This window comes from Amblyomma americanum, chromosome 7, assembly GCF_052857255.1.
Source record: "Amblyomma americanum isolate KBUSLIRL-KWMA chromosome 7, ASM5285725v1, whole genome shotgun sequence".
Taxonomy (NCBI): Eukaryota; Metazoa; Arthropoda; class Arachnida; order Ixodida; family Ixodidae; genus Amblyomma; species Amblyomma americanum.
Window position 1 is genome coordinate 76,992,531 of NC_135503.1, and position 27,372 is coordinate 77,019,902.

Consider the following 27,372-nt stretch of genomic DNA (forward strand, 5'->3'; position numbering starts at 1 on the left):
AAAATAGGCAAAGTTAGCGGCTTGCAGGGTTACCAGATCGCCCTAACTACAGGTCGCCAAATTCGGAAACGTAACAGCCCAAATGTCGCCAAAGACGAATATTTTAAGTAGCCCCGAAGTAGCGAAAAAGTTTTTACTTTTTGTCAGGTGATTTTTTAGGCATTTAAAATTCATTTTCCGCAAGAATATGCACCTATTAGATTTTTCCACGCTTTACCTTTCGAGATGATCACAGAGGGCATGCAAGACATCTACCTTGGGGCATGTGCCGCGGAAAGCTGATGCAGTACTCCATCTACCTTGGCAGTACCGCCAATCAGTTCAATGGTTTCGTGGCATAGTGCGGTCTTCATCGGAGTTTTTAAATGCATACTTTAAAAACGTTGGTCTTCGTCACAAATTCTTGTGTCTTCTTTTTTCTAAAAGCAGAACTATCGATTTTGCATTATGGAGCTCATGACAGTTTCGCTGAGCGCAACGCAACACCGTAAAAGAAAAACTAAAATAAATTGACACAAGTAGGCTAGAGAAGGATCTTAAGCATCGTAAGCTGATTGGGTAGCGGGGCTGCAATTGACTCATGTACAAAATGTTTTAACTGAAATGGAACAAAAATTCTTGGCCCGGTTTGAAATCCTTGCAGCAGCTATCCTCCGTTTCTGACCAGGCCACACTACGTACGCGTGAGGAGCGCTTCCAATTTCTCATTAGGCAATCTATGTCTCAGGTCGGTTTTAGTGAGCGAGACACTCGTTCGATTGCGGCGTTTGATACGGGTAGTGATAGCAAGGGGAGCGTATACTTATACTTCTTGTTATACGTGCAGGAAAAAAATTAGCCCGAAAATAGCCAAAGAGAACACAGACGTCATTTCTGTTGTCTAATCAGCTCTCGATTTTGTGGCAGCAAAAACTTCAGCTGAAAACAGGATGTGATAACTTTGCATTTTGAAGGTGTGGACATATCACCGATATAACTCTGCGTAGCTCGCATACGCAACAAGTTTCGCTCTGTTTTGAGCATGAGCTCATACCCTAGCTCATATGTCGATGCTCCAACTATAGAATTTAAAAAATCAGGTATTTTTAATTTGAATAAAGACCATAAGCATTTAAGCAAACGTATGATGCCGCAGTATTTATGCTCTACAGCTGAGCAGAGTCGGCAGAGAGCAGGGATGAAATTTTCTTAGAACTCAGCTAGAATATTTGCAATGAATCACTGTACAATCTCAGCGGCGCATCTTCTGCTTGGTTGCCAGCAAATTTCTTTTAAATGCAGAGACCAAATGAAGTTGAATTGTTTTTTTTTTTTTTGGGGGGGGGGGCGGACGAAATGGCGCAGTATCTGTCACATCTCGACCGACACCTGAAACACGTCCTAAGGGAAGGGATAAAGGAGGGACTGAAAGAATAAAGGAAGAAAGAGGTTCCGTAGTGGAGGGCTCCGGAATAGTTTCGACCACCTGGGGATCTTTAACGTGCACTCACATCGCACAGCACGCGGGCGCCTTTGCGTTTCGCCTCCACCGAAACGCTGCGTCGAAGGCAGAGACGACTTCAGCGATTTCAGTACGTCAATAGCGTTCATCCATTGCCATCGCAATCGTTTCGATGCGTCTGGCGCTGCGCCTTTCACACCCTACTCCTCCTACCTGCTGGCCTTGCCGCGCTTATGCCCGCATGCGTCGAAAACTTTGTTTCGCTTCGTGGTGCACGTAACTTTTTCGTGCCAACTGTAACGTTTTTAACCTGTCGTTTAATGTTCTTTCGTTCTCCTTCCTCGTCTCTGGAAAACTTACTGGCCAGCTTTCTAGTTCGTTTCCGCCACTGTGTGTCAAAGCTCTTTCTGTACAGGTATTTAAATACCTTAGCTGCCCACCTGTTATCATCCAATTTCCTCAGGCGTTCTTCGTATAGTAATTTACTCTGAGCTTCCCGTGCTTCGAACGTTGCCCAGCCGATATCCCCCTGTACTGCCTCGTTTGTGGTTTTCCCGTGGGCACCTAGTGCAAATCTTCCGACAGTTCTCTGATTTACTTCTAATCCCGACTGAACTGCAGCTCTTAAACATAGAACTGCATTCCCGAAAGTAAGCCCCGGCACCATTATTCCTTTCCAAATACCCCTGAGGACTTCATGCCTGTTGTACCCCCACAATGCCCTATGTTTCATTATCCCGGCATCTCTTCTCCCTTTTGCTATGAGAGACTGTTCGTGCTTTGCCGTGTACATATGCCCGTTCTTTACCCATACCCCAAGATATTTGTATTCGGCCACTCGGGGTATTTCATGGCCTTGTTAAGCTCCTGATCAGTTGTGCCGTTGAAAACCATCATACCTGACTTAGTTGCGCTAAAACTGAAACCTAAACTGTCTCCTTCGTCTCCAAAGTTTGAAAATCTTCCTGGCTATCTGTTAACAGTACAATATCGTCCGCATACATTAAACCCGGTAGTCGTTGCTCAGTATACTTTCTGCCTAATGTGTATGACAGATCATAACCTAGATTGCTTCCTTGTAGCCTTCTTATCATATAAAACGTGAACAGCAGCGGTGATAGAGGACAACCTTGCCTTAATCCTTTGTGTATGTGGATAGTTGTACTCTTAATTCCTTCCCATGTTATTTCAACTTCATTTTCTCGATATATTTCCAGTCGAAAATTAATTACCTCATGACTGACACCTTCACCTTTTAATAGGTTCCACAGGAGTTCCCTGTTCACGTTGTCGTATGCACCGCTTATGTCCAAGAAGGCTAAATACTGAGGTCTGTTTTCCGCCTTAGCTATTTCTATGCACTGGGTAAGTACGAACAGGCAATCATCTAAGCGCCTACCACTTCTGAACCCGTTCTAAAGTTCTCCGAGTATTCTATTACATTCTACCCATGACTGCATTTTTATTTTCACCGCCTGCATCGCCAGCCTGTATGTTATCGTAATCGGTCGGAAGGATTTTATGCTCCTCTTATTGCCTTTTCCTTTATAAATCAAATTCATTTTACTTTGTTTCCAGCTGTACGGAATTTGCTGATAAGTTATGACTGCCTCCAATACTTTTTTCAGCGTTTCCTTGCCTCTTGGGCCAAGTTCATTCATTAGCTTGATTAGAATTTCGTCGATCCCTGCTGACGTACATCTTGGAATATTTGCTCCCACCTTTTTCCAGTTAAGATTCGTCAGTTCCACGCTGTTTTCTATTGTGCGTTGCTGTGTTGCTCCCTCATTTCGGGAGATTACTCTATCGTCTTTCTTAAATGACTCAGCTATAACTGATGAAATGTAGTTCACAGCGTCATCTCCCTCTAAACATTTTCCTTCGGCATCGTGAATCGGTTCTTGCTTTCTGTGATTCGCTTTGCCCAGCCAGCTTATATGGTTCCATAATTTTCTTGGCCCCCCTTTAGTTGCATCGTGAACTTCAGCCAGCCAGCGATCAGAGGACTGCTTTATTTTAACCTGTACGAGGACCTGCACTTGCTGTTTCTTTTGTCGACAAGATTCCCATTTTCGGCCTATTTCCTCTTCAGATAACTGCGCCCTCTTTGCTTCTCTGTGTTCCCGTGATGCCAACCGTCGTTGTTCGATGGCCTCCCTAATTTCCTTATTCCACCAACTTCGTGGCTTCCTCTTTCCTCTCCAGTGGTTTACTCCTTTTACTTGTTTTATTTTTTTACTAATGAGGAGCTCTAACTTATAATCCCACTTTTCCACGGGATGTGTCTCTATTGCTTCCTCTATGCACGCCGCTATATTTGCGCTATTTGTTCTGCATTTAATTTTCCTCACTCTTTTTGACTCCCCTTCATTTCTCTTTTGAGCAGGGCTCCAAACAGTAGACTAATACGCTTATGATCACTACCGAGGCTGTACTTCCCCTCTTCGTCTATTTCCATCATTGCGAGCTTGCTATACATCCCGTGCGAGATTAAGCAGTAGTCAATGGTCGTTTGCCTGTTACGGGATTCCCACGTGATTTGTCCCTCACACTTAGTTTCTCTATTTACAATAACTAGGTTGTGTCGCTCACAGAACTCTAGCATCAACTTCCCGTTATAATCTGTGTATCCATCCAGATCCTCGATGTGGCCATTCATGTACCCCAACAGAATAATATTGGCGCCTTCTCCAAACTGCTTTATATCGGCACTGAGACCCTTAACTAGATCCGTGTTCTCTTGCCTGCATTTGTCCCCTGTCCCTAAATAAACTACTCCTAGCCATGTCCTTTTACCGGCAATTGTACCCGATACCCAGACATGTTCTTTGCAAGTTGACTTTATTCTTTGCCAATTTGTTCCTTGATGTACCAGCATACCTACTCCTCCTCCCTTCCTCTCCGTTGTTGTTCTGTTGCTCCCTTCCCAGACGTAGCTATCAATAAATGGTGGGTCTTCTAGATCCCTGAGGTGTGTCTCGCATTGCGCGTATACACCTACTTCGTCCTTCAACTGAAGTTCTATCTCTAACCACATCGCTCTCTTTCTACCGCCTTGCATGTTTATGTACCTGATCCTAGTGTTAAATTTATTTTTTTGTAGTTTTCTTTCTGGACCTCTTAGTGGCCATTTTATTGGTGTCAGCCTGCATTGCTACACTTTCTACTTTGCTTCTACCTACCCCTATGCCCTGAGCCACAATGGACTCCATAAAAAAGCTAGTGCACGGCCTGCCAGGCGCCACCCGATCTCGGCTCCTAGCCTTCTATTAAAGCGGATGCCATCTCGTGTAAAGCCTCAGCCAAAGCCTGCTCTATGCACTTCCCTGTTTGCTGCCACTTCAAAGCCTTTTTTCTCCTGGATTAACTTCCATATCTCCCGAGTAACAGCCACAACGTTCTTGGCAATTTCTCCGTTCCGTCCTTGCACTTCCGGAACTGTGCACACCACGATCTGGACTTGCTGTGCTATCGCCCTTAAATCGTCAACTCCTTCCGCTAATCTTTCCACTACATTTGCGGCTTCACCATTCAAGACATCATTTAGTCCCGCCGCTATCACTACCAAATTGCGCTCTTCAACATTCTTAGAAAGTTCGTTGTTTGTTTCTCTCAGTACTGCGTCCATTTTCCTGCCTGGGAATGCCCCGACTGCTACCCGCTTATCACCCTTTACACGCTCCATTATAGTTCTTTTGCCACTACTAATCTTTGAGTCTCCATCGATAAGTACTTGGGCACTCGCTTCCTCCATCCTAACTTCCGGTTTATTATGCTGCCTCTTATCTGTGGCTGCGACCTCATTCATGGAAGTAATCTTGTTCCCCTTCTCTCCATCACCAACAGGCTTCCTAGCTGCCACGTGGGCGTAGCTGTTCCTGTCTGAACCCGCCTGACCTAACTCCTTATCGCTGTCCATGCCAGCGCAGGCCCCATCATCGTAGCTGCCGCTGGAATGTCCGCCAATGTCGCTCCGCTTGGCGGTGTCAGCCATTTTTGCGTTCAACAATTCACTAAGCTGCTCTTGGAGTTTGCGCTTCGCTGCCCTCTCTACCTGCAGCTCTTTTTCTAGGGCATCCATACGTAGCGCTAGGCTGGTGTTTGCTTCGTCAGCCCTGTCCAGGCGTGCACCTAATACGCAGCATTTGCACATAAAATCCGCGCCTTCGGCTTACCGCAACAGCGCCGCCTGCCGGCCCGTCAGATGACGAACTCCGTTGCCCTGGTCCTCGCTGTGCCTAACCTGCTTCGCATCGAAGCCTCAGTGCACGGCGCTTCGGTATATACTGGCCGCCGTTGTAATAAAGGTACTAATCTTGTCACCGCTTTACGCTCTCCATCTCATAATGAAATAACTGCGGATGTGGTAAATTTACGCGACGCCTTCAGCAGCGGCGCAAGAAAACGCCCGGCGAGCCGTATCAGCCAACAGAAGCTAAGCGGCTGTGGGAAGAGATTTGCTTGTATCGCAGTTATCACAATTGTGCCAGCTGCTCGGAAGTGATCAACGATCCGCAAACGTTGTTTACTTTTTACATTGCTCTATCCCGGTGTTCATTATTTTAGCGACGAACAAATTTTAGAGCATTGTTCTGACGCCGACGCGACCGGATTCGGGACTGGATCAGTTCATATACCTCACTGCAAACACTACTTCCTCGGACTCGCAAAAAAGGTTCCCAGAAGAAGCGCCCTCTAGGATAATGTGTCCCCAAGTCAAAAAATAAGCCAAGCACGAATTTTTCCGGAACACACTTGTTAAGAAATCGGCGCCTTCATTGGACTCTTCCTTGAATTTAAAAATTGATGTAAGCATGAAGTGTTTTGCAGTTAGATCACACCACGGCTGTCTGTCTCCATTCTGAAAATAAATACCGCAGCATATAAATTATTACGGGGGCAAGTAGCCAACTTTTAATGCCCTGCATACCATTACATCATGTCTGCTAACCCGTACACGTACCTTGCAAGCTCTTGTACAAGCGTGAAGCTCCTTTCTTCTTGTGCAAAGCATAGGCAATGAACTAACATCCTCTAAATAGTGCGTCGGGCTCATGTGATAGTTATATTATATGTACACGAAATGCGCACTGCTTGTGCTACGCTATCATTAATCTCTAAATAAGATGCCCAGCAAACGTTAGAGATCACTGCGGCTACCCGCATTGGAAGAATGCGAAACCGTCGACGCCTCCTCGACACTGGTCGACTTTCAAATTTGGCGCCACGGCTGTTTTCTCGGTCAGTTGATTGCTTGGTTATCGATTAACTCGGATTATAACCTCGTTTCATCCCGGCAACCATTTCGAGTTTTCAAATTTTCCGCCGTACTTCGATCCCGTCCACTGACTATATGACCATCCAGGCTATTTACCCGTCCAAATTACCTTCTGCTTCTCATTAATTACCTAATTTCCTCTAATTTATCATTGCTTTTTTTCTATATCTGGTTACTTATCGATCACTTATCACTGGTCATGTGATTAGTAGCAGTAGTAGTAGTGGTGGTTTATTTAAAAGTAAATAAAAACTTCGATCCCGTCCACTGACTATATGACCATCCAGGCTATTTACCCGTCCATTACCTTCTGCTTCTCATTAATTACCTAATTTCCTCTAATTTATCATTGCTTTTTTTCTATATCTGGTTACTTATCGATCACTTATCACTGGTCATGTGATTAGTAGCAGTAGTAGTAGTGGTGGTTTATTTAAAAGTAAATAAAAACGGAAGAAAAGAATGTTGCCGGCCGCAGCAATAGCTATCTAATATCTTAAGCTCCCGAGCTGCAGCCGGCGGAGGTGAAAGGGAAAGAGCGAGGATAGCGAGGAGAAGTATAAAGGGGAGCGATAGAAAGAAAGGACAAGGGAGAGCTTTGTACACTATTCACAAAATACATAAGGCATTAAAGTTCGCGCCGCTCGTGCGCTAATGTTCAGGCCCTGTTCCAAAATAAGTGCACGCGTGCGGCCACTGCGTGCAATTTTTACCGGGAAAAAATAAACTGTATATACATAGCCACACGCACGTAGCGTCCTGCGTCGAACTTTTCGCGCGAGCCTGCACATTGCACGAGCAGCCGGGGTGGGGCCAGCAGCAGCCTGCTACACCTTAGTCACCCCTGAAGAATGTACCGAGTTGGTCCTGAAACGTTTGGGTAAAAGTTAAAGGTATTGGTTTGCGTCAGTTTTTTCACAACTATCTCAAGAACCCAACCAGATGCTCTTCCGTCGAAGATGTTTTCGTTCAAATCCTAACGAAAAGGGTTCAGCTTAACTTAAGGACAACGCAGCGAGCCATAGAAAGAATAATGATAGGCGTAGCCTTAAGAAACCGGAAGCGGGCAGAGTGGGTGAGGGAACAAACTCGTGATATTGGCATCCAAGTCGAAATCAAGAGGATTAAATGGGCTTGGGCAGGGCATGTAATGCGAAGGAAAGATAACCGCTGGTCCTTAGCGTTAACGGAGTGGATTCCAGGAGAAGGCAAGCGTAGCAGGGGGTGGCAGAAGGTTAGGCGAATAAGAGTAGGAAGTTTGCAGGCATAAGGGTGGGCGCAGCTGGCAAAGGACAGGGCTAATTGGAGAGACATGGGAAAGGCCTTTGCCTTGCAGGGGATTTAGTCAGGCTGATATGATGATGATGATTTTGTGTGGTAAAGAACCTTTTGTTTAGAGAAGGCGATAAAATGATGGGAGCTTTAAAGCTGAGTAGCCTGACAGCTCCTCGGAGGCTGTCGAAGTCACCAGCGGATTTAAGCCTTCCACCGGCCTGTATTTACTGAGCGATCTCAGTTTCACCGCAGAATCACTATGCCTGTTCTTTACTATGAGAAAGAAATGTTTGAAAAATTTCTACTTCATGTGGTAAAGTCAAGCTTGGTCTTAGCATTACGCATTAACGCCTCATTCCATCGAGTTGCTATAGTAGGCTTTTTAAAACTGCGCAAAAGATGCGTTTGCTTTGATGGGTAGGCTTAATGAAAATGCAGCTGATAATTTTTTTTATATTGGCAGCTGCCGGAGGTAACCTTTCGTAATTATCGTGCGCTTGTAAGGCAGGAAAATGAGGTAGCAGCATACAGACGTCACCTGTTGTACACAAAATAAACTTCCTTAAAGATATTCTCGCAGGAGTAGCCTACGAATCTGGGGCAAGCCTTCGGGGAAGAGCCTTGGTATTTATTAGGGAGTCTTCCTGTACAGCTGTCTTCGGCGAGCAGTGCAACATATTTCGTTAAACCCAGCTTACGAGCCAGTTCTGGCTGCGGCTCCCAATCAGACTGCTCCCGTTTGGGGGAGGGGGGGCGTTCAGGAAATTCATTGAAATGCGTTCCCGGGGGGTTATGCACCTGTTTGACCAACCCCGCCGCACAGCAATATATTTTTTTTCTGATGGTTCAGACACTGCTTTAGGCAAAAGCTTATTTATAGTGATGATAATTCACAAGAATCACCGCACGTGCTCGACTGCAAGGAGAGAGGGTGTCGGAAACCCCGACCGCGCTTCGCCTCGCACACGACAGGCGGCGCAGCCACCTCAAAGCTCAGGGTATTTAATGCCGGCTCTAACCTCAGACACCCATGGCTATGAACAGGGGCATTGGCGGCCGATGTGGGGCGGAGGCTGCGATATGGTGAATTCATGTTCGGCTTTACCAGAAACAGATGCCTGTGTGCCGAATTGCAGCATTGCAATTGCAGTGCAGTGTCTTCAATACCGACAGCCAAAATTAAGCGATGAAAAGCAGCTTACGAAATTCCCGGTAAAAAAACAGCAGGCAAGGCTCTCCACGGATCATATAATTTTTTTAACCGTAAGCAGATTTCCATAGGGATTTCTTCTAACAAGCTTCTAGGACGCACTTACAGCATTTCATGAACAGATTTAGAAGAATTCTAGGAATTTCTCAGGGAGTTCTAGTTGCAAAATAGGCGACAAAAATTGGTTTGGCGGTTTACCATTGCTAAGCACGAAATATTGTGCACAAGCAAGTTTTTTTTTCAGGTGTTCACCACCGCAACGTACCTGAAAGAGCGAATAAGGTGTCCACTGACCCAAGGAGCCAGTTATGGGGGTCTTCAACTTCTCATCATCGATGATAATTCACCCAATGTACGCCGGCGGCCAATGCTCCGGTGCCGCGTTTCTTCAGCAATGTTGTCAACGCCAACGCATATTGCTCTATTGCACCTTGTTCCTGCAACAACGTTTCCCACGCCAACGCACGCAACATATCTCTCTAACCACCGCCACATAGCCGGAAGTATTACCAAAGCGGATCGGTACAAGTACGAGCCATGTATAAAGTGGCTTCGACATAAGATCACAGGAGCCATTATAGTGGATCAGGTAAAGTTTACTCAGTGTATATCGAGCAGGCAGTGATCAGCTGATTAGGTAAGCACGCAGGCTTTTATAATGGTCCAGCAAGATGGCGGCTATTTTTAGGTCACTGCAAGCCAACTAAACCGAATTACGCGTTGCGTAGTGCGCGCACTCAGCAGCAGGAGCGAGCCCATGTGAAGACATTGGAAATTCGGTACACGCCTAACCTAGTAGGCTTCCACTAAATTAAAGTTATCCATGATCTGAGCATGTCAAAACGTTTCAATAGACGCGCCTATGATTGGGAAATGGGGGCTAAGCTGGCAAACGGTGCAAAGGCTGCCCAGATGTGCAGAAAACAAGTGAACGTGTATCGCTAGAAATGACCCGGGGAGGAGGGGGGGTGAAAACATGAAGCGCATTGCAGGAAAGCCGTAGCGCATTCCAGGACGCCTCATGGGTAACCGTCGCCTCGCTGTACACACTTCAGCTGCTGGATGGTCCGCATTCTCTCGCCCGTTCACATAGTTTCTACGCGGGAAGCGCCCATGGCATCCCTGGCAGCTAGCGCAGCTTCAGGAGCCGTCGCCATCAGCCGCTTCTCTTACAACAAAACAGCTGGTGGTGTTTTCATTAACTGGCGCGCTATAGCGCTGGATAACTCTTCTTCGGGATTAGGAAACGAGCTATAGGCCACCCAGGCCACTTTCTAAGCTGCGTGCGCTGTTGCCCAGATCTTCGCTGTTAACACGTCGCACGAAAACACTATCGATATCTGAGACGAAATTCGCCGATCATGTGATCTTTTTACATAATCACACCCTGCCCTAGTGGGAAAACCCTGATTGGTCGAGAGAGGTCGCGTGACCTCCTTACGTCATCACAACAGCTGGTTGTGAGCGACCTAGTTTCTTGACAGCAGCCTAGACCAATTAGAAAAAAATGCTCTATATGCAAATTCTATAACCGGAACAGAATAGCAGATTCCCACTAGTGCAGCTTGCGGTCCCGTTATGGCCGCTGATGGATCGACAATTGCATACCAAAAGAGGTTTACAGACAAAGCAGGTGCAACAAAATCAAGCGTCGAGAAATATGAAATCTAATCACATAGAGTTCCACTTTGATGCCCAAAAGATTATTTTGCAATCCGGCGAACCAAAAAACTAATATAGTTTGAATACTCACACACAGCATACATAAACCAAGTAAAATACAAAACAGCTTTATTCATTGCTGTATAATGAATCCTCGCTCCAGATCGGCATGCGGGCACGACAGATAACAGGTACGGGGGGTGGAGGCAGATCAGTTTGGAACACTTTGTCAATGATAGACTCGTCTCTGTGTTTGAAAATCCAAGTCGGCTTTCCACTGTGAGAGCTCGCCTCCGCTGCCATTCCCGTTCTTGCATATTATCGATGTTGCACTACAGCGTCATCATCGCTTGCACGTAGAGCGTTCCGTGACCATAATTTTTTCTTCCGCTATACTGCACATGAACGTTGCTTGTCTCATAAAGCGCTGGACATAGACATTATTTGCCAAATCGCGCCTAGCTGTCGCTAGCAGAAAAAAAAATCGCAAGATGCTTTGCAGCATCCACGTTAAAAAGGTTGCTTTGACTTAAGCGCCCCGATGGTTAATTCGCCTTCACGGCCCTCCTTATACCTACGAACAACCACCTATCGCCATGTTGGGTATAGAGTCCTAAATTATCACCCGATATTTCCAAGTCGCAAATCCTTCGTATCAGCATCCAAAAATCCGCTCAAAAGTAACCCCGTCGGCAAGACCTTATGCCGGACTGAGGTGGAAGCGCCGTAGAGAGAGCATGCCTGGGAACACACAGAGATACGAAGTGAAAAAGCAAAATTATTGAATTTATTAACATTGTTATATACTAAGAAAGATCCAAGCCGACTTCTGCACCAAGACTTTGGCCGCACACCGAGCGACGAAACATCCGCAGCCATCTCAGCCCAGGGTTAGTCGCCCGCTCCAGTCACGCAGGAAGAAGCCCAAAGCTTCGGCTATAATCGAAAAAGAAAGATAAAAAAGGCGGATTGGAATTCAGTCAGAAGAACTGGTAACCGAACATGCAATTTCACAGTAGAATCCCCAGTGTGAGCCTACATTTTCCTCCGCACAACAACCACAGGTCAGAAATAGATTAATCCACACATGCTTTCACGTGGAGTATTACAAAGCTCACGTGCTAAGGATAAAACACACTTTGCTACAAGTGTCTGGCATAATGCCTACGTAACAAAATGATTTAAAAGCAGCATTGTCCATAGCCAAGTCATCGACAGAGCACAAGTGGACGCAAACTACGCTGCACAACTATATTGCACTTACCATGAGAAAGGCAGGTCATTGCGAGTATTCCGAGCTCTGGTCGCTGCTTCCGGAGACTCCAGAACTTAGGTTTAACTCCGCCGAGGTGTCGGGGAGCTCCAGCGCTCGTATTATCCGTTGGCGCTGCAAACGGAAGAGCTGCCTTTCACGGCAAATCGCACATGCAGTGCCGTTGACAATGAAGCGCCGGTCGTAGTCGTCATCCAGGTCCTCCGGAAAACTAGAAGACGTCTCGCTGCTTGATTGCTCGAAATCGTTAGCAAAAAGAGCACCTTCCGCAGCACTTGCGCTTGACCCTGATTCCTCGGAGCTGCTCCCTGAGGCATCGTAAGAGCAGGTGGAAGGAACAGCGGATGACCCCCACGAACTGGATAAATCGGACGGCCCCTGGGAATCACGGCGGCTCTCCGGTATCGGCGTAGACGCCCGAGGTGGGTCTTGAAGTATCCGGTCGTCGATACCTGTCATCCACTCGCTGTATGGACCGGGGTACTGCAGGATGCATTCCTGGCTGCCTTCTCGTTCCCCCATGATCTCACCTGTGAATCAAGGAACAAGAATTCAAGCTCACCGTCATTGAGGGATCCACCTCGAAAATTCTTTCACTGCTACCTCATGCCGGCATGCCCACCGATTATATTTACCCAAGCGCAGAGCACCGGTCTCTTAGCAAGCAGCGTAGTCCATTGTCGACGTTCGATAAATGCGCACGAGGTAGACGCTCCCGCATGTCGCAGACGACTGAAGACTTCCGTCCAAAGCAGCGCTTTTTATCTCCCCTCTTCCCCATTCCCCACCCCTTCTCCTTCTGTGCTCAGACTTCAGAATCGCGAGGGGGAGCCACACTAGTGGTCACGAGTAGCGCAAGCCCATTCATGGCCGAGGGGAAGGAGGTGAGGGAGGGGTGGGTTGTTCTTTCTTCTGGGCGGCTTCATTTCGTCTCCGTTTCCTTTTATTGATTTTTTTAGAACCGAACGACGAGCTGAATAGGATTATGAGCTTTTGTCTGCTTTTAGGGTTGTAATGCTATGATGGGGCAATATAAGCTGGAGGGGGGGGGGGGCAATAAGTATGGTGGGGGCAGTGGCTTCAGTTCTGGTGAAGACGGCCATTCCAAAGTTTTCTAAAAAAGGGCGCCAACCGTCTGTACGTTTTCTTTTTATGTACTGCTGAGTTCGTGATAAGGCGTGGCTTGTGGGTGTGGCGCGAAATTCCGTGAAAGATTTAGAGCCTAAGGATCAGCGGATAAAGCTTCTGAGCTTTTTCTTCTTTTGTGGGTACAATGTCCTGTTCTGGCCATGTAAGCAAGGGGAGTTTACCAAGAAATTGTGAGCTGAGTTCGGGAGAGGCTGCAGGTTCCAAATTGCCTCAAAAAGAGCATCAACCATCAGTATGTTTTCTTTTTGTGTATTGCTAAATTCGTCCTAAATTGCGTTGAGCGTGAGTGTGGCGTGAATTCCGTGAAATATTTACAACAGAACGATGAGCTGTAGAGGCTTCTGAGCTTCTGTGGGTTCAATGTTCTGCTCTGGCCATGTGAGCAAGGAGAGTTTACCAAGAAAATGTGCGTTAATTTCCGACGAGGCTGCAGATTTCATAATTGTCGTCTTTAAAGGGGCATCAACCAACCCGTCACTACACTTTCTGTTTGTTTACTCTTGAGTTCGTGCTAAGATGGGTTCAGCGTGGTTGTTTCACTATGTATAAAGAGCCACGTATCGGCCTGTCAGCACTAGGAAACTTGGTGACTGCCCCATTCTTTTCGCGAAATAAATGCTCGCGAAAAATAAGTTGATTGCGGCACTTCGGCGTGAGAAACATTCTGAACGCATTTGTTTTCAACAGGTGTACATGTGCACAGCGAAACTTGAACGAAAACACGAAACAAACGCAAGGCGCGGCCACGGCCAGAGCTTTCAAACCACCTTCCGCACCCGCCTCCCGGGTGCTTCAATCACCGAAGCCTGGCGCCCATGGCGGCCCCATCTTCAAGCTTCGGCATCACACCAACACCACCTGGACTCTCCAGGGTGTGTTGGGCACACGGGTAAATTTTTAAAGGACGGCCCGCGGTGTTTTGGTGGTGGTGGTGTGAATGTTCAAGTGGGTTTAGACATACAGTTGCCTCTCGGCTATTGTTTCGCCTAGTCCCAGATTTAAATGATTGTGGCTCTACCACTGATCTATGAGGCCAGTGTCCTCTAAAAACTTCAAGAGTGATTGCGGCACAGATTCCCGCTCAATTCCGTAGCCCCAAAAGTACACGATGACAGCCATTACACTAGGCACAGCGCCATCAGGAGGATGAACACCCGGAATCTGTTCGTTGTTTAGCTACTTCCATGCCCATGGGTGGAATAAATGTGGTCCTTTGTCCTCTATCAAGGGTAGCCGAGCGGACCCTCCCCGTCATAGGGGGATAAGTGCAAAGCGTTCGCCAGAAAGTTACCATGTTTAGCTCTGTTTACCAGCCCATACTCGTAGGTAGCGGAAAAATATCTATCAAAGCAGTCGGCATTTCTCGGGCATTTTCTGGCGTTAGTCGCATGGGGAACGGTCAGAATTAAAGCACCTCTGTTACCATAACGTTTAGAACAGCACCAGCGGCGACAAGTATCCTGTTTAGAGCGCACTGCATGCCGGTACATAACGTGACGTAATATACGCTGAGCACCAGGGCTAGGCGAAACCGGTGGGTACCCGGGCGGCACTGGTGATCGAGCCCCCCCCCCCCCCCCCCCCCCCCCCACTCTCACATGTGAGGCGTATGCTCAAGTTCGAGGGAGTTACGGAACGTTTGATGTCTCTCATATGGGGAGATTTTTCGCACTTCGAAAACGGGGCTGTTTTTTACCAGTGGCATGTTTACCGCGGTCATTTTTTACGAAACCCTGGTCACACGTACCCTTACTAGTCCGTACCGCGACACGGCTCCTGCGGGAGTTTTCCTCCAGGAATAAATAAATGGTGCTAAGAAAACATTCAAGTTAGATGTAGAGTTTGAAGTGTCCCTAAACATAAATTAGGTTTAATTCGGTCGATGAGGCGGAAAGCGCGAACTTCATGATTAGGTTTTGCGTAGTGCGAACGCTACCGCACTGGGTAGACGGACAAGACGCCAGGCGAACGTCGCTCTAGAACGGAAGTTGTGAGAGAAAAGTTGGCAACAATTGAAAAAGACGGCTGTCAGTGGCATTGAAAACGACAGCAGCGGACATGCCAATCCAGGAGACGTGCCTGCAACCTGCACTGGCGTAGCCAGAGGAGAGAAAGTATAGGAACAAAACAGCTGTGCAGAAGCAGTGACTAAGAAGACAGGAAGCGATAGCGCGGAAAGAAAGAGGGCGAAGTCAAGGAAGGAAGCTACAATCGCAGCTAGCAGGGTCAAGGACAAAAGGACCAGAGTTATAGTGCTAACAGCAAGCATGTCGAGGAAGGTGAGAGAGAGTACAGTGGTGCTTTCTCCGGTGACTGGAGTATAGGAATGTGCAGTATTAGCTACAATAGAAAAAGCAAAAGAAAGCAAGAGAAAAGCAGTGGCGACTTTCAGGGACAGGAATGTAAGCGAAGTGCTCCATGTAGAAATGGCCGTGCCTCAGGACGTAGCCTTGAAATGGTAGCGTGAGGGTTGCATGATTTTCTAAGCGGTCACAGAACAGGAGTAGTTGAGTGACTAGAAAAATTATTTCAAGAGAACTGTTGGGGGCACTTAAGCTCCGCCTCAAGTTTAGGACGCGACAGCCTAATGAGTTATTGCCCATAGATGCAAAATTGATCATTTTTAATTAACATTCATAAATCTTTGGGAGTCTTCACTGCTGGTGCTGCAGTTAAGTGATGCGCCACAGCACTGGGATGGCAGCTGCTGCCACCAGTGAGGCCTGTGCAATCGGAGTTGCTCTTCCCGGACAACTTATGGAGATTACTCATTAAATTAACTGCCACGGTGCGTATTTCGTTCACAACTCGGCGGGCACGTTGTGATGACGCCACAAGGTCACGTGACTTAGGAGGCCCACCTGCCAATCTTGTTGCTTCTCACGGGAGTTTTCGAGGATTTTTCGCTTACGGTCAACGACGGCGACGCCAGACTTTCTGCGAAACGAGATCCTTGCCGTTACGAAATTTGAAAACTCATTTCTTTATGTGCAAAGCTTACGCGCTGAACTAACATCCTCTAAATTGTGCATCGGGCTCATGTGATCGTTATATTATATGTACGCGACATGCGCACTGCTTGTGCCACGCTATCATTAATCTCTAGCTAAATAAGATGCCCAACAAAAATTAAAGATCACTGCGGCTACCCACATTGGAAGCATGCGAAAGCGTTGACGCCTCCTCGACACTGGTCGACTTTCAAATTTGGCGCCACGGTTGTTTTCTCGGTCAGTTGATTGTTTGTTATCGATTAACTCTGATTATACCCTCATTTCATCCCGGCAACCATTTCGAGTTTTCAAATTTTCCGCCGCACTTCGATCCCGTCCACTGACTATATGACCATCCAGGCTATTTACCCGTCCATTACCTTTTGCTTCTCATTAATTACCTAATTTCCTCTAATTTATCATTCCTTTTATCTCTCTCTGGTTACTTATCGATCACTTATCATTGGTCATGTGATTAATACCAGTAGTAGTAGTGGTGGCTTAATTAAAAGTAAATGAGAACAGAAGGAAAAGAATGTTGCCGGCCGCAGCAATACTCAACTAATATCTTAAGCACCCGAGCCGCAGCCGGCGGAGGTGAAAGGGAAAGAGTAGGGATAGCGAGGAGAAGTATAAAGCTGAGCGATAGAAAGAAAGGTCACGGGAGAGCTTTGTACACTATTCACTAAAATACATAAGGCAATCAAGTTCGCGCCGCTCGTGCGCTAATGTTCAGGCCCTGCTCCAAAATAAGTGCACGCGTGCGGCCACTGCGTGCAATTTCTACCGGAAAAAATAAACTGTACATACATAGCCATGCGCACGTAGCGTCCTGCCTCGAACTAATCGCGCGCGCGGCCTGCACATTGCACGAGCAGCCGGGGTGGGGCGCCCGGCCGCGTACCCTCCGAGGTAGCACCCACGGAGCGTTCATGTCACGCGTGCACTACCTGGCGAAAAGCAAGCGGGAAGTCAAGCCCGCCTGCTCGATGAACGCACAGAGGCTCACCATTGTTCTGTCACGGGTGCGCGCACTGCCCTGTGGCCACAGGAGCGCCTCGAAACTGTCCGGGATGATTCCCAGCGCCCTGTAGGCCGCTAACATCTCGCGACGCGGCACTGTGGAAGCGGTGCGGCGAAGCAGCATCCGCCCTAATGCCTCCACTGCACCGCAGTCACCGCACGCGTCGCTCGACGAAAGTCCGTGGCGCACCCGTCTTTCCCCTGGCCACACGCAGCCGACGCACACTCGGATGATCATCGCGCGCTGGAGGCGCGACAATGAGCGCGCGCAGACGACTTAAAGGCGCTGTGCGAGGGTGTTGCTGACGGAGGTGGTCGTAGATCACCGCACGCACGTCTTCCAGGGCGAGTGGTTCGTCGCTGGGTGGAAGCTGACGTTCCGCGGTGGCGAGCTCGTCGCCTTGCGCGTTGCCGCAGTGACAGGGCACACATTGCACGCGAATACTCCATCTAACATGTGATTGGCCATTTCGAGTTTTCAAACTTGGCCCCACGCTTTGGCTTCGTCCACACTTCGGGTTTTTCAAATTTGGCGCTACGCTATCGCTCCGCCTACTTCCGGTGTTTTCAAATTTCGTGCACTTTTGTTCTGGCCCCGCCTTCTCTTTGCACATTTTTGGCAATAATTAACTATTCATTCCATTTCGAAAACAATTTTTCAGGAAGCCTCCCCGCATCGTTTTCTTTCGATTACGACCACTCGTTTGACGCTACCGCTTTCGAGTTGTCCACAACTGCTGCCGACACATTTTGCGGACAAGAATCCCGCCTACATAGCCTAGTAAAGTTTTCGCGTTATTAAATGTATTTAGCTTGTTCCTAGCCTGTATATGAAGATCTCCTTCTCATCTAGTGTTCTGTTGCAAATCTTCCGAGCCTTGTGCGATAAACCCCTGCCACACTTGCGTTGCGTTGACCATATAGTCGCTTTTATGGGTCGTTGATGCGTTCCACCTCGAAACATTCGCCTCCTGAGGTAAAAGGCCACTCGTGGCCTCTCCCGCACTCGAGGTGGATGCGAGAATCACTGTAAGTTACGAGACATTGGTGGCATCAATTTGTAGATATTTTTTCCTTCGCAGATGAGGACGTTTATTCCAGGTCCGTATTTTCTGGCGACGCTTTTCCCGGAACCTCCACATCGAAGACTTGGACGGATACGGGGACAGAAAGGGAAGTTAATGCTTAATTACTTTGAGCAGCACAGGCTAGTCTGGATAAATAGAAAGCCAAAATGTGAAGTTGAAATCACGTGGGACTTCCAACATAGGCAATCGACCTTTGATTACTGTCTAAAGTCGCAGACAATCTGTAGCAAGCTCGCAAAAGTGGAAATGTTACCCAACAATTCTGGGCAAAAGCGTTTGTTTAGCGGGAAACTTTTTTTATATGAACGCAATTTTTTTTATATAATGTAAGATACTGCTGCAACAATCAAAACATCTGCAGATCATCCGACAGCAGTCTTGCATTTTTTTCTGTTAACGTTTTTGCTATCTTCAAAAGCGTTCCCCACTAGTTTTCTATGGCTGTCTTAAGTGTTTGATGCGATCGATGGAAACGCTTTAAAAGAAAGATTTTGCTACATATGACAGGAATAAACCATTATCTTCAATATTTCCGTATTATTATCTTACAATTTTCCCATTTTTTTATTTTTGTCCTAGAATGTTGGACATGAGACGAAGAATGAGAGGGAAACTAGGGAGGATATCATAAGAGTATTAGTCTGCAGAAAGAGAAATGATGGCAGTATAAAAGAGGATTAGAAATTTAGGCCAAGAACAAATAACGCAAATAGCAGCAGGCATCCGGGAGGAGTGCAGAAGCGCACTATAGAAATGTGGTATTATAATGATTACGAATGGCTTATTCCAACGCAGCTAGAACAAGTGAAAGCGGAAAACCGCAAGGAAGTAAACATGAAGTCACGCTCAAGAAATTAATGAGGCCATCGATCATTGAAAGATGGTTTCGAGAGACAGCACAGAGGTGCCAAGAAGGCGCAGATTTCTCAAAATGGAGTGTAGAAAAAATGGGACTCATATAAACGAGAGAAAGTGCATGTGCAGAGTCTCGCCTATAGAGGCTGCAAATCCCCTCAAAGTGCGCACTATGGTCAATGACGTCGACCGATTGTCAGGGCACTCTGGTGACGAGATTTCACGGAGGACTCTGGCAGCTACCTGCGATGTCGCGCTAGGGGGTCAACAGCAGCATTACGGCAGACGGTTGACGCCATTGACTGGAGGGCCTCATGTGAGCGGCATTTGCCATCGCCGCTTTCTTGCGGCCACCCTATCCTCGCAAACTTTCTAATCTCTTCCGCCCACCTGACCTTCTGCCGCCCCCTGCTACGCTTATCGCCAAACAAGGACCAGTGGCAGTTCAGCAAGTTAGAACGTTAGGCCGTAGGTACTTCATTTTTCCTGCGTCAAACAGCGCACAAAATAACCAGGACACTTGGAACGACACGGAGCGCTCTTGTCCCTGTCTTTCCTTCCAAGTGTCCTGTTTTTTTTTCTTTGTGCGCTGTTTGACGATGGAGAAAAACCAATGGCGGTAACTGTCCACCGCTATCAGCTTCCGGGAAGACCTTTGTCGCCACGTTCTTTGAAGGTCACATCTGGATGCATGTGTGTTTTCTAGAAGGCAGGTGCAGCTGAATCACCCCCTGGGATTAATCGGTTTTGGCGGAAAGGAGAAAACGACCCGTCTCCTTGACCGGTTGCAGCGATTTGGCAAGCTGCGGAATGCGACTTTTCTCTCTCTGAACCAACACCTGGGAAGTCGCCGCACGTGGCTCCCAAGATGGCCGATCAAAACAATGCTTACAGCAAAACCACAAAAGCAGTAAAAGCGGACATGTGCAGGGCAGCGTTTGATGCACGGGACGCACCACGAAAAATGTTGTATTGTTGTATATAGAATGACTGAGGAAATTAGACTATAATTGAGTTGCGTTTATTTCATTGCTGACTGCGAAACGCCTCTCGTTGTTTACAAAATTTCCGCATTTAAAAGAGCGGTTGGGTATTTTCATATAGTTAATCCTCAGATATTCTCTCCCGATATTTTGTTTTTTCCTTTTAATTACTAAAATTTCACCTAAGGCACAATCATTAGCTTGGCGCCAGTTTACCGTTCTATGGGGTCTCCCAACTGAATCCTGGCCAATCCACCTTCGTGGGTACGTGCCATGTCATGATAGGAGGCAACAACAACAACAGGAAGAACGCGGTCAGCGACGGACATGTACTATATCTGCTGAATTCTTGGCCAATTCCCCTAAGTGGCCGTGTGCCATTGTGTGATGGTAACAACAACATGTCTGCTGGCTCCCCGAGTTAACAGGCTTGGGCCTCAGCCGCAGACGTCCGGGCTGCCAGATCTGCACAAACCGCCGTCGATAGCCTGAGCCACCAGACCCAGGCGCCGCTGTTCCCTTGCTGTCCGGCTGCCCCCATTAACGTCCCTGCAGGGAGCCCAGCCAAATTAACCAGTGCTACCTCACCGCTGCCCCCAATTAATGAGCATCAGCTAAAAGCCATATACTTGCATGGGCGCTGGCCGCACCAAAAACATACTCAACCCGCACGACCTAACCAATGTCCCTAATTAAGGAGCGTCAAAAGCCATATACTATTTACACGGGTGTTGACCGCGACAACCCCGGTAGTCAGAATTATCCGGACTTCCGAATTAATGAAGTTGTCCTACTACATTTGATTCTTTCATCCAAATCAGTAACAGTACTGGAAATGACAGGAGGCAATTAGAGTGAAAGAGTTTTTATTCCCGAACTACAAGGGCATGTTAAATCATAATGAAATGGCCTTCACATTTTTTTTGCAGCACGCTTCCTGTTGGGTACTAGTGAACATAGGCTATACCCAATAGCACTGTTTTTGGACAGCCATTCCTGACCCATTCCAATAAAAAAAAAATAAGAGGCAAGCACTGCACTATCAAGACTTTGAAAGATAGGCTGCCTTGCAATAACAACTTGAGCAGTGTACCATGTCCTGTAGAAATACTTCTGCGTGGCACTGCCCCGAAGCATGAAACCATTATGTGCAAGAATGACACTGATGTGTATAGCACATTTTGTTCAGTGCACAGGACATTCTTAGCACCGATTTCTCCACAATATGTGGAACAGATAACATATATAACACAGTATCACAGATCATTATATTTTGAAGAAGCTGCTATCTGGTGACCAGAGCTCATGTGGGACAATTGATCACTTGATGAGGTCCTTCGGCTGATGACTGCGACGGTAGCATTGCTAGACACAACACAGCACGATCAATATGCAGCTGAAGTCAGTTATGAAATTCTTAGAGTTCATGAAGATGTCAAACTAATTTATCCCTAGTGGTCTATGCGTGATTTCAAGTTCAAACAACAAAACAGAACATGCACAATAAGACAATGGTGTGCTAGAAGTACAGATTACATGAAGCAGGTTATGACATTCATCACATGATTTGCAGTGCAACCCATGGAAACAGTAGATGACTAGACTATGCCAGATGCATGCTGTATGATAATGAACCCGAATGACCTGGGGCACAGCTGAGACACAAGCTGTTGAAAAGCAATCAAAGTTTCACAAAATAGCTCATCTCCGAGTTTTTTACACCAGAGAAATATTCCTTCAAAATGCCCTCACCTTAGGGCTCAGTGCTTCCATGCATTGAATGTTTCCAGTGGCTGGGGCTCCCGGCGAGATCCGCCCGCCCGTGCAGGGGTCAGTGGTGCCGACTCTCCCTGGCCTGTGGCGCGCTCAGATCTGAACACGTTCCTCGACATAAGTTCATTGATGATGGGCCACGGCTTTTGAATAATTTCAGCTGGCAGCCGCAGCGGGTTCCACGAGTTTTTCAAGTTTTCCTTACGCACGCTCATGGAGGGAAAATTCATCGTAGTCTTTTCTCCGGTCTCTAATGTGGGTGTCTCCGTATCCTTTGCGGTGGTCATAACAGTGGTCATCAGAGGCTGCGCCTGAATCACCAAGAGAGAAAGGGGAATGGGGGAGGGGATATTTGTCAAGTTTGTTCCTTTTCAACACACTGTTGCATGTGGCTTCTTCCTGTTCTCCAAAAGCTTAATATCACATGTCAGCAAAGTACAGCCCCACTGGAGAGCTGAGCTTCTCCACTGAGGATGAGTACAGTGCCCATAATTAATGCAATAGCATTTAGGCTGTCTTCTTACAAGAAACCCCTGGTTCCTCCCTAACAAAATTGTCCGTTTGGTCGAAAGGGTCTCTACATCATCAACACTGCCAGATTTGAAAATCTGAGGAGCAGAATGCAGTGAAAGCTCGTTGTTTCGAACCTAAATAATTCGAATTTTCGGACAATTCGAACTACTCTACTTGGTCCGGCCAAGCTCCGTACAGATCTGTGTATAAAAAAGCCCGTTAATTCAAAAGCGAGTCGGTTCCGCTACGGATAATTCGGATAATTCGAACTATGCGCCGCCCCGTCTCGGCGGCTTGGCACACAGCACGTGGCCGAAAAAAAAAATTGCCTGCGCGTACTTAGAGGCTGCGCACGTGCTAAACAAGGACAGAAGATGGAACCAGGTAAAACGGTGGAAGAGTGGGTAAAGCCTAAATGGCGGCGTCACCTGCCAAAAAAAAAAAATTGCCTGCGCGTACTTAGAGGCTGCGCACGTGCTAAACAAGGACAGAAGATGGAACCAGGTAAAACGGTGGAAGAGTGGGTAAAGCCTAAATGGCGGCGTCACCTGCGCGGCGGACGGTGGTGTGGGAGGGGGCACGGGTTGGCGAACGCGGTGGCAGCTGCCTACCCTCTTTCCATGCAGCCTCCAAAACTCGAAACTATCGTATTTACTCGCTTAATGAACCGAGCGCGCATCTTGCCAGCGCGCAAAGCTGTGCCGCCGCCGATAACATCATTTGTTTTTTTCTATAATTTGAGGAGAGCTCTTGCAGAGGGGTGGGGGGCGCGACGCGGTCGGTGGACTTGGCAGAGCGCCAAGACGTTGTGCACTCTAAGATAAAGCTTAAATATTCGCATTACACACTCGTCACTGTCCTGTTTTTAACCTCGCAGTAAGAAACGCGCGCCTCACCTTCAGGGCCGGTGTTCAGCACGTTAGCGTTATCTCGCCGCCGGCTAGCACAAATTTGCCGGATCTTGTCAAACTGAACGATGCTAAACACTAGCGGCACGAACACGTCTGACCGCATGCGTTTGTTGATGACGGAAGGATGGATGGAGATATATGAAATCTCTACCCTTCAAAAAAAATCTGTTGTAAACTTTTTTTCCCGTGTAATGAACCCACCCCGCAAACTGATGTCAACTTTTCTGGGAAAAAAGTGGATCCATTACGCGAGTAAATACGGTAATTACTCGTTAATTCGAGCCCTGTAAATTCGGAAATACGGATAAGTACTGTTGGCGCGGCGCCAGCCAATGCCCATGAAAGGCTACGACTTCAGACGGGCGCTACAAATTACGTGCGAAAAACTTTTTTTTCCTTTGCGAGTGTCGTCCATCCTTCCACCCATCAGTCGCCAGCGGAACCACGCGGTCAGCCGCGATCACGATGCCGGCTTTTGGCATCGTTCGCCGCAAAAGGCGCTTGCTGCTATTGCGCGTTCCAATGATTGAGTGGCAGCAGACGGCGTCCGCCCCAATCGCCCATGGCACGATAAGGCGAACATGGCGAAAACGAGGCTTGCCTAACCGGACAAGCGCTGGCACTCTGCCAAGTTCGCTCCCCCCCCTATGATAGAGCTAACGTCAAAAGGACGCTGCACAGCTTTTTGGCGCACTGCCAAGAAACGCGTTGTGGACCGTGAGGGTGGGAAACGAAGAGAGGCATTAACGACTGACACTTTTTTTTCGTTCACATTTTTAGGCAAAAATCGGGTGTGGCTGGGTTCCTTATGCGACTGGGTTCGTTACCGAGTAAATACGGTACATATGCCGTAATGCAAATGGTTCTTATCAGTTTTTTCGAGGCCATTCGATAATTCGAACATCGGATAATTCGAACTTTTTTCCCGGTCCCGTGAAGTTCGATTAACGAGCTTTTACTAGTACCTTCCATTGGATTTATCATATAAGATTTTACAAATCAAACCCAATGTTAACCTTAATCCATCCACTAACCTACTTTAACACACCCACTAATCCACCTTAATCCGTTTTCTGGGGTGGGCCTACTTCCAGAATTTGCTGGGCCATATGGCATTTTCTTCACGAATGTGCGTAAGAAGACAACAATTTTTTTTCTGAAGAGCGTTACCTCTTGCTACTTACGTTTGTCAACAACACATCTGTCTGCAATGAAGGTCCAATTAACAGTCTCCACATGACCACACTACATCACATAACACTGCGCACATAGCGCCTCAACTATTACCTATACTTTTGATCAGTTATATACGTGCCAGTATAGCGGCCTTTGAATTGGGAACAACCCCTCCCCCAACGGGAACGCCATTTGCATAAAACTTGGGGGACACCTGTTTGAAGTGGTGTCAAATGGCTTGGCATGTTCCCGAGGATAAAATTACTAATTGAGATGAAACCCATAATACGTGCGAGATTCACAACTGAAACCTTTCCGCCCTCAAATGTGCATTCCGAGGACCTTCAGACGGCCATTACGACCGAACCATTTGTCGCAGGGTGTCCCAGATGGCGTCAAACGATTTGTGTCGTGATGCACACGTATGTAAAATTAACCAATACAACGAGGAAATATACCGGCAATAGCGAAGATGGCTGTAAATCGCAATAGTAGTGCAAAATCCAAGAGGTAAGTGGCGCTGCTTGCGTCTTAGAAGGGATGTTTCCGGAAAAGAAACATCCACGGATGTTTGGATTTGGTCTTTTTCACATTTGCTGAGCACACCGATGCAAACACTTGAAGCTCCCGTAGCTACTGATCTTATATCGAATACTGAGGCAGTGTTGGTGGAGTAACTCTTTTTTTATATCTGTCACTGTACATGGGACACTCTACAGCTAACTAACTGCATCACCATCGTTGAATGTTTGACAGCCACTTAAAAATTCAGTCTGTGCCAATTGGTTAGGAACCCAAATGCAGAGGCACTAGCTGCATGACAGCAGCTAACCTGCCCTTTTTGTTTCATTACCTCTAATGAAACTGCATACTAACCATTGCAAATGTAACTGCAGTGGAAAAAGAAATATTCGAAAACTTGACTTTAAATGCCGATTCGTAACTGTTCCAAAGCAGAAACAAGTGTTTGGGCTTGATTTAACGGCGGTGGGAGCTTTGTTGCAACAAACGCAGTCCGCGGCAACTGCAGCAGTGTTTGCCGTTTTAGAAAGCTAGCACTCAGTGCACAGGTTCTCTGGAAAGGCGTCACAGTTTTCGTGGTCAGAAAGTGTCCACGGTGAAACCTGAAAGACTGAGGCTCCAAAGGCTTGGAAGGTACCGTAAAAACCGGACTATAGGTCGGACCGGAATATAGGTCGACCCCCTAACTAACCAATTCTAAAAATGAAAAAGATCTTTTTTCAATGGGAAAAGTACCGAAAGACATCCTTACTTTGAAACAAATGCGACTCGAGATGTTGGACAATGGTGACAGTATTTAATTTCATTTAAATGCTGCTTGTATATACACCCGGCAAATTTTTTAACAATATCGCGCACCAATCGGCCCGCGTGTGTTTCTGGCACAGGCAAGTACGGCGCCGTAGAGCAAAGCCCTCCTCTTCATGAATCGCCGCAACCAGGATGGCGAGCCTTTGAATTGCGCCCTCGTGAGTCTAGAGGCACGCGCGATTTCTGCCGCTTTCACGCGGATGCATTCGGCAGTCACAGGCAGCGATCTTGCTCGCAGCGCAACGTTTCCTTCCTATTCTCGATACACTACGGTCTGCCCACGAAATGTTTTCTTCTGGTTGCTGCAAGTTGTAAAACGCTGCTTCTGCCTCCGCCAGTACTGAATGCTCTTTTCGGATACTCCAAATTCGCGCTGTACCGACAGGTTCCCGTGAGCTTCCTCGTACTCAATCGTGTTTTTCTTGAAGGCGACGGTAAATTGCCGTTAGCTTCCGCTTTGCATCTACTAAAACGCAAAATGGCACCACTGCTGCTGATGGCGATGGAGGCTGTTGACTTCAGCCACCCATTGTTGCAAGACTTCCGTATTTTTTCCGCCAATGACCGGTATATAAGACGGGGCTCGACTTTTCACCATGGTTTTTTGAAAAACAGTTCGACCTATATTCCGGTTTTTACGGTATGTGAACGCCATAGCTAGGCTTCAAAGGGAAAGGAATAACGCAAGAAGAAATGGAAAAGTGAAAATCAGTCTTAAAACAGCCCTAGCACTTTCGGTGAAGAAACACTAGCAAAAGCCTCGACCCTCTTCATCAGCAACAACTTAGCAGGGTACCTCTGGGTCCACACGCACCCCGCACTCAGAAATGGCCGCCACCACCATGTGAAACAGTGCACATCCTTTAACACTTATAAACGCCCAAACAGATCCTGGACAATGGTGCTGAGACAACTACAACACGGTAGCACAACAGGAGTGTTGCCACACGAAGAGGCGCCGAGAAGAGAAGACTCTTAATCCCTCTTTACCACTTCCTTATCACTGAACTGCTTTTGAAGCAATTTTGGAATGTTGGTTGGCTCGGTTGATAGGGGTTTACCGTCCAAAAGCAACTCGGGCAATGAGAGATGCCGTAGTGAAGGTCTCCGGAAATTTCGACCACCTGGGGTTCTTTCAAGCGCACTGAAGTCGCACAGTACACGGGCTTCCAGAATTTCGCCTCCATCGAAATTCGACCGCCACGGCCGGGATCAAACACGCGTCTTTCGGGCCAGCGGCCGAGCGCCATAACCACTCAGCCACCACGGCAGCTCACTTTTGAAATGTGTAGATGTATGTATATACACAAAATTGAAGCCTCCATAAACATTCGGTTTTCACATTTTGCATTTTAGCATTAAACCACCCATTTGGGGAAACTAGTACTGTTCTGATAGTGGATAACGAACGCATTATTTTAGTGCATGTTCTGCGCC

The 27,372-nt window shown here is 47.2% G+C and overlaps 1 protein-coding gene across 1 annotated transcript in view; it reads right to left on the reverse strand.

Moving 5' to 3' along the window:
• Positions 1-11,631: 11,631 nt before the first annotated feature.
• LOC144097824 (uncharacterized) overlaps positions 11,632-27,372 on the reverse strand; it is a 47,615-nt gene continuing 31,874 nt past the window's right edge. The window contains exons 7-8 of the mRNA XM_077630449.1: positions 21,983-22,314; positions 11,632-11,802 (exon numbers count right to left, since the gene is read on the reverse strand). Of these exons, the coding sequence (XP_077486575.1) occupies positions 21,991-22,314 (324 nt within the window). The 3' untranslated portion in view covers positions 11,632-11,802; positions 21,983-21,990. The remainder of the gene's footprint in view (positions 11,803-21,982; positions 22,315-27,372) is intronic.